The sequence below is a fragment of the Solanum dulcamara genome, chromosome 1 (assembly GCF_947179165.1).
Source record: "Solanum dulcamara chromosome 1, daSolDulc1.2, whole genome shotgun sequence".
Classification (NCBI taxonomy): domain Eukaryota; kingdom Viridiplantae; phylum Streptophyta; class Magnoliopsida; order Solanales; family Solanaceae; genus Solanum; species Solanum dulcamara.
Genome location: NC_077237.1, coordinates 66457989 through 66467792, shown reverse-complemented (window position 1 = coordinate 66467792; position 9804 = coordinate 66457989). Strand labels below are relative to the sequence as shown.

At 34.4% G+C, this 9804-nt stretch overlaps 1 protein-coding gene across 1 annotated transcript; it reads right to left on the bottom strand.

Moving 5' to 3' along the window:
* Positions 1 to 7789: 7789 nt before the first annotated feature.
* LOC129893167 (protein C2-DOMAIN ABA-RELATED 4-like) lies at positions 7790 to 9526 on the bottom strand. Its single transcript, XM_055968690.1, has 3 exons — positions 9184 to 9526; positions 8730 to 8825; positions 7790 to 8399 (listed from the first exon to the last, which is right to left on the bottom strand). Exons 1-3 carry the CDS (start codon positions 9340 to 9342, stop codon positions 8109 to 8111), a joined length of 546 nt encoding a protein of 181 aa, XP_055824665.1. The 5' UTR covers positions 9343 to 9526; the 3' UTR covers positions 7790 to 8108.
* Between the last annotated feature and the right edge of the window lie 278 nt (positions 9527 to 9804).

The window sequence follows — 9804 nt, the reverse complement described above, 5'->3', positions numbered from 1 at the left end:
CCATTACAACTTAGGGAAAATCACATCCAAACTAAAAAATTTCTATGGAATACTATGTCCTTCACATATCATGATACCACCTTGATCTTCTCAAACTCTACCCCTCAAGAAACCAAATACCTCTAAACCACACATTTCATAAAGTTTATTGGAATCTATTTTAACTGAAATCTTCCAAACTCTCATACTAGGGGGGAACTTTACTCGGGTACTTACACCCTGACAAATGCTATAACAAGGACATCATCCCTACTCAAAAAAAAGTAACCACAAAGTTGGTATCAGAGCCCAGGTTACTAGTCTCCCAATACAAAAGCAAGAGTGGAATAGACTCCTGCAGATTGATATGTTGATGTCCACATCTAATGTTTAGGAAGATATGAAGCATTCTAGGAAGTTGTTCTATTTCTTCTCTTCTTTTGTGCGATTTGTTATTTGTGGTATGGGTTAAGTTCAATTGGTATCTCTAGATTCCAATTGGTACCTCAACGAAGTAAGCTTGATGTCATTGTCACGGTTGAAGGGACACAAGCAAGAGAAATTAGAACTGAGAGACCCTTAATAGTGAGACCCTTAATAGAAAGACACTTAATAGTGACTGATTAATATTGTGATGTTTATCATGCATTTAATTATTGTGGTTGGATGATTGATAAGTTGTTGTGATAATCCCAAGACTGTGAAATCCACAATTTTAAACTTGCTCTACCTAAAAGTGATGCCTTAAATAAAAAAGGTTTGATAAAATATTGTTAATGGAAAAGATAGAATGAAACTAACGAAAGGACTATTTGTGAACAATTACATGCAATAAGCCTGATTACTTGATTGTGAAAGTATGTGAACTATTTGTTATGGACCGTGATTGTGCATTGTGATTGTGATATTGGATTGGGTGTCATGTTTTGACACATATATTGGATCGGGTATCACATTCTGACACATATATTGGATCGAGTGTCGTATTCCGATACATATATTGGATTGGGTGTTATGTTCTAACACATACTAATAATTAATTCAGGTGTCATGCTCACACTAGCTGTTTGAGTATGGGTTCCATGATATAACTGTTGTGTGTCTATCATCTGTGAATTGATCTTGACTATACATGTGATGATAGAGAAACTAACTTGATTATAATTGAGCATACCCATCTTGTGTAATAATTGATATGAAAGAACCAAAGGTCCAAGTATTACCATGTTGACTGTTGTATCTGAGATTTACATTGCGAAATTGTATACTGCTTTAAAATGGTAAATTAATAATGTGTTCATATATATGCCTGTTCGGATTATGTTATGGTTTCTAGACTTGCCCGTATCGTAGCATGAGGTCGTGGGTAAATAGGTGGAGAGAAATTGATGCATTGTTAAGTAAAATTAGTGATTTAAAGTCAGATATTGATGATGTTCCATGGGCACATATGTTAAAGGGGGGATTTGAAGAGAATTCAGAGCTTCTGCTTCTGAATAGACCGCTCTAGCATGAGGAATCCCATTATGGCGAGGCTGCCAGGGCGGGATAGGTCCCGCCACAGCGAGCCAATGTGATTAGAATATGATCCTTAGCCCACCTAAATGTTTAACCCTTTGAAGTGAGATGATAACTATTCTAGGGTTAGGTGTTGGAGTGAAAGCTAAAGGTAGTAGACTGGTTAGTCAAAGTTAATGAGCCTCGTAGTTCATAAAGTTATCTATGTGATAAAAGGGCTAGGCCTTGATCTGGATTAGAGTTGGCAGCGGACCAACTAGAAGGGATGAGAGTTAGGCTTGAACGACTTTAATGAGGTTAATGGAATGACAAGAGTTTGTGCATAAAGGTTGTCGAGTGTATTTCTTTAGGAGAAGACAAATAGCTTCTACTCTTCCTTCCTTACGGTTGAAACTGTGTCATTACTTTATTTATACTCTGTATCTTTAGAAGCTCTTGTACCTGTTTAGACTAATATTCTTGCAGGTGTTAGAATATTTCTTGTAACAAATGTTAAAGTTTTGATAATTCATTTATGGTGTATCCCTGACTCTTAGGGCTATTATTAGTATTTTGTTAAACTTTCGCATAATTTGTTTATAAGGGTTCTCCTATCTAGGTATTAGAGTAGGTGTCCGTACGATCCGGTGGATTTGGTCGTGACACTCCCCTTGTGTATGTATGTATTCTCTTTATAGTGATGAGAATCAATTGGTAATGAAAATAAAAGACAGTGAAATCAACAAAGACAATTGGCAAGATTTTTAATTCAAACTTCAGTCAAACAAGTCAGTGAGAGAGTAATCCATTTCAAAGGAGATAGCAAGATTTTCAAAATTTTGTCAACAAAATCAAACAACATTTGATTTCCAAGATTTGATCAAAATTTATTCAAAAAGATGCCTCAAAAGTCAAAAAGTCATGCAAGAGGGACTCATTATCAATAATTATAAAGAAATTATTCAACTTAATTTAAAGAAATATTCAAATATTCAGACAAATTTTAAATTTTCGTCAATGTGATAATATTCCAAACTTCACAAACAAATAAATTCAATGTATGAATCCAAAAAAATATATAAAAAATATTACAACTTTTAACATAAATGTTTAAACAAAATTCAGTGTCAGATCTCCACATATCTATATCACAGCTGAAAAAGAAGCACTAAACTCAACTTAAGGCAAAATTCGTCAATTATTGACTTTCACATAAAAAGAATGCAATGAAAATCATGAATTCTATATTGGAAAACCATAAGTAAATTAGAATTTTTTTTAAAAGAATGAGATAAGAACTGAACAAAAGAACGAACCGTGGACAGATCTATTAAGATCTGTCTTTCAACAAGTTGAAATCTTGAAACTCCGTTCAACCAAGCTCTTTCACCTCATTAACATTTCCAATACTTGACGCATCACATCTCGGATCCAAAAATCCCTCATCTTCCTCAAACATTTTTTGTCAGCTAATTCCTCTTCCGATTTCAAATCCAAATCAGTTTTCTCGTTAACTTGTTCAACTTCCCCCAATCCATTAAGTCTCCATTTTGCAGATGCTTCTCCACCACCACGTCGCTTGTGGTTGACTACATAGGGAGAAGGAGACAGTGAGCTGCTCTTCGTGGTTGAGCGATGTTTTCTTGGTGGTTGCTCATGAAGAGAGACGTGAGGTTTGAGAGAGGAAAGGAGAGTGAGCGGAAAGGGGTGGTTGTCGGATAGTGGAGGTGGTCAATCGCGATGGTTCTATCCAGTTGTTAGTCTCGCCAGAGATGGAGACGGCGTTGTGGGTGGAGGAGAAGAAGAAGAGGGGAGAATGAGACACGGCATGAGAGAGAGTTGGGGTTCACGGGTGGTTCGCTGATAGAGAAGGGTCTTTCGGATGTTGTCTCACTGGAGATGGAGGTGTGAGGAGCGGTTGTTTGTTGTTAGGTGGATGACGGATGGTGGTTGTGGTAGTGAGAACTCATGGTTGGGTCGAGGAAGGTTGAGAGAGAGAGAGAGAAGGGTGGCTGCTTCGTTTTGGTGGTGCTCTTTGGATGTGAGATGGAGAAGAGACAGAAAAGATCAAGGGTGAGGGAGGTGCGGCTGCTCTTCTCTTTGGAGAAGATGATCTTTTGTCAAAAATAATCAGTTTAAGTTTAGGGGTATTAGTGAGTTAAAAGGAAAAAAAATGAGGAGTGATCAAAACCATTACATTAAAAGGATGGATGAATGTGATTAAAAGAGGGATTTAAAATTAGACTACATTGTATTCAATTAGGCTAGAATTGAAATGAATTTGAAGCTCTTTGGCTAGAATTGGCATAAAATTGAATAGAGAAGACTATGATTTAAATAATTTGAAAGAAAATTAAATAAATTTCTATTTAACTTAATAAAAAAAATACCACACATATTAATTACGTAAATAAGTGATAAGTTTTATATAACATAAATATATTTCACAATATATATATATATATATTGCCTACTAAATCAACACTTAAAATTCAAAAATTATATAAAATCATTAGTCTAAATTAAAAATCCGTAAAAATGAATAAATAAATTTGAGAGTACGAAAATCATTATTCAAAATTAACAGGTCATAAAATAATTAAATAATAATAATTATATAAATAACAATAACAATAATAATAATATCAATAATAAAAATTTGCAAATTATGAACATCAAGAAATGTAGTTAATCGGAAAAAATTTAAACATAAAATAAAGATAGATAAGTTTCAAAAATACTTACTCAATCAATTAGGAGTCTAAAATGGGTTATACGCCGGTCAAAATTGAGTGTCAACAGTTGTCAGTCATTTTTTTAAAAAAAAAAAATAAAAACTAAATATAGCAACGGACAGCATCGTAAATACTGTTAGTTTTTTGCAGCGACTCTGACCGTCACTTTTTTCCTTCGTTTTTACCTTTTTTAGTAGTGAGGAACAAAATTAAGTAATAGACAAAAGTACAAGGGTATTTTTGACTTTTTTCCATTCTTTATATGTAATGGAGTTGAAGCTCTGTTTTTCTTAGCATGTTTATTAGGGCTTGTTGATCTTCTTCAATGGATGTGGAATTTGATATCAATGAATTACCTCTTTATTAGTAAGAGTATGAAGGATCTAGTGGCTGTAATTATCTATCCACTCAAGGTGTTGCAAGCAAATGATTTTTGAAAAGCGTTAGAAATCGTTGGTCGAACTGTCATTTCAGAATTTGCAGTCCGATACATTTCCATTATGTTACCTAGCCAAACCAGTCCTTACAAATGAAAAAAAAGTGGTTGATTTTTTATATAGTTACTTAACTAATAGTTATTATCTCAAAAAGTCTCATTTCTTCTCAATTTCAATATTTTTCAATAAAGAAAATAATTTTTAAAATAATAACTATCCGTTTAGGAAGAAATCAACCGGAAAAAAAAACTTTTTGCCCAGTTCTTTTTATTTTTGTAGTTGGGTGAATATTCTCTCTTTCTTTGTTGCGAGGTGTATTTTTGAAGCTCTCTTTTCGAAACATTGTGCTCTTGGTGTATTCAAGAAGGAGAAAGAGCTTGGTTGAAGTTATAATTGAATTGAAAAGTGAGTGACGAAGAGTGTGGTGAGCTTGTTGAGGGTGGTAGGCTTCAAGGCTAGGAAGAAGACCTTTTTAGCTCTTTTTTATAGGTTCACATGCTCAAAATAAATACAAGCCACATTTTATGTCATGTAAACTTCTTATGTCTAATTGTATAGTTTGAATAGAGATTGAGCGCTCTATAGGTGATGAGTTTGGACAAGTTTAATTAAAGTGGCTATTTATGTATTCAGTTGATAATAAACTATGGTTAGTTTGAGATTGAAATATATAAATAAACGGTAAAATCTTATTGGCGGCTGAATTAGTAAATGTGGTTTTTACGGAAAGAAATAAAATATTGTCCTAGAAGTGAAAAAAATGTACATGAGTCTAACAGAAGCATGTCAACAGCCACGGGAGTTAGGGAATGTGAATGTCCCATAAGAAAGGGAAACTATGAAATGTTCGTGGAAACATTATTGTACATTGTTGCCTTATTTTGATTGTCTTAAAAGAATTTATTCCAAGTCCTAAAGAACCTAGATTGAGGGATGACTGAGTCAAGAAAGGTCTTGGCTGCCGCACGATTAGGTGAAAGAGTTCATCCCTGTGACAATTAATATCATATGAGCCAAAGCTCAATGATGCATATGCCAAATTCTGACTAGTTTAGGTACTAATACAGAGTATGAATAATTTTTACAATTTAAATAGCATAAGCCAAGGCGATTTAACGGGGAATTGGGAAGAAGGTCAGCCGAGGTTTATCAATGCTAGAACCAATTTCTCTAGTAAGGTTAACATATACATGTTCAATGATAGTATACTCAAAAGTTCAATGACCTTCCAGACTCTAAGTTATGCGCCCACGCACAACAATCTATAGTATAATTTTACAAGTGGGGTTTAAAGACAGTAGAGCATAAGCAGAACTTACCAATACCTTAGGAGGTAGAGTGGTTGTTTCTGATAAACTGTTGGATCAAGAAAAAAAGAATTAATAGGAGTAAAAAAAGTCATGTCAAAATACTATAGAGAACATGTCAAAGCATGCTGAAAAAACAAAATGTAACAATAACAAAATAACATGATAATCAAAGTGCAAGAAACAACAAGTAATAACAAACATTAAAGGACAAGAAACTCCTTGAGTAATACTATGACATTAATAAGGAAAGATATGTGAGACAACGCTCTACAACCTACTAACATTCTACCCTAATATGTATCCTCAACAACGTCATATTTAAGGTCATGTCCTCAATAAGCTGAAACTGCATCATGTCAAATCTAATTACCTCTCTCCACTACTTATTTAGTCTGCATCTACCTGTTCTGAAACCATCTATAGTCAACCTCTCACACCTACTCACTAGAACATCCGTCCATCTCCTCTTCAGATGCCCGACATCTCACTCTTTCTTTCTGCATCTTATCCTCCCATCGAGATCACTCTCACCTTGTTTTGAATATCTTCATTATTAATCATATCCCTCCTAGTATGACATATTCGTCAAGGCTTCATCATATCCGTAACTTTAATCTTATGAATGTGATATTTGTTGACGTGCCAACGCTCTACACATACAACATAGTAGGTCTAATCATCACTTTGTAGAACTTGTCTTTATGTTTTAATGACACATCCGTATCACACAAGACTTTGAATGCAAACCTCCATTCATCCACTCAACATCAATACGTTGTCTGATATTATCACCAATCTCTTTATCTTATTGGATAATAGACTCAAGATACTAAAAACTATCTCTCTTTGGGATTACTTGTGTATCAAGCCTTACTTCCACACTAGCCTTATGTTTTATGTCACTGAACTTTCACTCCAGATATTTTGTCTTAGTTGTGCTCAACCTAAAGTCTTAACATGTCAAAGTTTGTCTTCACATCCCCAACTTGATGTTAACACATCTGTGAATCTCAATATTAAGAACTATGTCCTCCATAAATAATATACACCATAACACTTCACCTTATATATGTGTCATGTCAATTCATTCAACACCTCACTAGCTAAGAGTTGACCCTAGTACAACCAATCACAACTGGAAAGTACTTTGAGTATTCTTTCATTGTCCTTTTTCGAGAGTTAGCTCCATCATACATGTACTTGATCACCCTAGTGCACGCCACAAATACACATTTAGCCTCGAAGCATCTCTATAAAACCTCCCTTGGGACTGTCGTATGCCTTTTCTTGGTTGATGATACACCATGTGTAACTGTTTCTTTCTCTCCCTATATTGTTCCACCAGTCTTGTTACGAGGTGAATGACTTCCATAGTTGAGTGTCCCTATTTGAATCTGAACCAGTTCTCAAAAAATAGACATAACCCTTCTCAACCTCCTCTCTACCACCCTCTCCCAAACTTTCATAGTGTAGCATAACAACTTGATGTCCCTATAATTGTTGTGATTCTGGATGCCCCCCTTGTTCTTGTACAATGGGATCATTGTACTCCTCTATTCTTCGGAAATCTTGTCTTCTTAAAAACAACATTTAACAACCCAGTCAACCATACCATACCTTCTTTGCCTGCACCTTTTGAAAATTTCACCAAAATCTCATCCAATCGCTCTTGCCATGTGCATCATACAAATAGCACCCCCTAACCTCCTCAACATTAGTATTCCTACAATACCCAAAATTCCGACATATCCCGGAGTGATCCAAATTCCTCTGTACAATGTCTTTGTTCCTCTCTTTGTTCCAGAGTTTATGAAAGAATGTGCACTAGAAATTAAAAACAAAAAAAGTATGCAATTTTCTGTAGGAAAGGGTATCATCATCATTACAGAGTATATAACATAAGTAATTCCACTGAATTACATGACTAAATAGATAACGTTCAAACCCCATATCCACTAAGCTACAAACCTTGTGCACATACAGGTGCAGAGTGTAAAGGTCTTCATCAAACTTGATCTATATTATATATTAAATCTTCATTTTCAAATCCCACAAACTATTGAGTTGTAGGAACAGAAAAACCAGTATGTAATTTCTATAGACAAGAAGCAGCTGCCAGGTAAACTAAACATCCTGGTTTCAGCATTAATCTACCCAATCTTACTGCCAGGAAATTCAATCCACTGAAGCTGGAGTTCAACTTCTCCACATTCAACATTTCTCAACCTTAAGATCATATCTTGCACAACTTTATCATCAATCCATACAACTCGGCTCTCTTCAGCAAGGCAGTTTGTCCTGCAAGGTAGTACTCTTGTAATTACAGTGCCAGATGGGAGCCCATATAAGTTCATCTTTAGTGCCTCTACAAATGGTTTGATGTCAAACTCTGCATCTCCCATTTTGTCATCCATGCTGAACGTGTCGTGATCGTAAACAGTCTGCCAACAGAGATAATAATAAGCAAATGATATGTCAAATGATGAATCCTCTATGTCCATTCTATTATTCTGGCACAATTCATTCTAAAACTAGTCAATAAAAGTATTGAATGTACAAAATCCGAGAAAGCCCCTCATGAATATTCTACCATACCGGGCATTCAACAATTGGTAATTCAAATTTTACCTACTTTAACGAAATTGCATTGAGAAATAATCTATGTGGAACTTCTAACACGTCTATTCTTATTTGTCATTTACAGAAATTTAGGGGCTCTTGAAGTCTAAATTACAATACAGTATTATATTAAATGAAGTAAGAAAAATTACCAGCTTAACAGGAAGACTAGGATCAGAAACAGAGAGGGTCAAATCTTCATTCCACTCAGGATTAATATCCTTCTTTATAACTCGCGTCTTCAGTTTCTGCATTTAAATTAAAACTTTGAGTTACAGCAATAAAATATAGGCTTAACGATTTTTTAATATTTTTTTAAGCCAAAGCCATGACTTAGAGAAGAGCCTCATGTTGGGATTTCTATGATTTTCCTTAGTTCAATAATAGCCATTTTAAATCCTTGATTCTCAAAGCTTTAAACCTTTAACTGAAACCGAATTATGTATTAAAGGGGATATTGTACTTAACTAAGTTGATCAAATGAATCATCAATTCGCATATTTAGCCCCTTCTAAAGAAAAAATGGAAGTAGTATGTAACATGGAGATGTTACATACTGGAAATAAAAATATATTTGGAGGAGGGTCAGGGAAGAAAGAGAGAGACCTGTTTTTTACCCATCTTGACGACACAATAAGGATCACTAGTGCGAACATCACGGACAGCAAGGTTCACTCCTTTCTTTATTTTGATCCTCAAAAGACCCCAAAGGTTGTCTATCAACGATTTTGTTGCACTTCCTGCTGCTCCTGGTGATGACTCCATTTTTTCTTCTCCTTTCTTTTCTTTTATATATATATCGTTTAGCCTCCTCTCCTTTATATACTAAACAAAAATTATACCTATAATATATTAATGTTATGGACGTACAAAACTAATTATTGGTTCTGTTGTTCCAACGTTTTCCACGAACACCCTCCAACCAACTCAAACTCTATCTCTTTCGAATCTACCAGGGAAAAATTAAATTAATGGAGTTATTCAAAAAGTAATGGAATCGACTATTACATAAAAATATATAATCATCTTATTAAAAAACTTAAATTAATGTTAGAGAAAACACACATTTATTTATTTAATTATTTTCTCAATATATTACACACATCAAAATATCCCTAAAATAAAGTGAAACTATACTCTTTTAGAGGTTGTTTTGTAGGTTATGTAAAAATAATATTAAATAGAGTATATTAATAATGCCTGCATTAGTAATATTAGTTGATTATC

Bases quoted from the DNA above. Each gene is read 5' to 3' on its own strand.
- LOC129893167 (XM_055968690.1), bottom strand. From the start codon at position 9,342: ATGGAGTCATCACCAGGAGCAGCAGGAAGTGCAACAAAATCGTTGATA. The intron at 8,826-9,183 runs GTCTCTCTCTTT...ATTTAAATGCAG, and splicing joins TCAAGATGGGTAAAAAACAG to AAACTGAAGACGCGAGTTAT. The intron at 8,400-8,729 runs GTAATTTTTCTT...CTCTGTTGGCAG, and splicing joins CTAGTCTTCCTGTTAAGCTG to ACTGTTTACGATCACGACAC.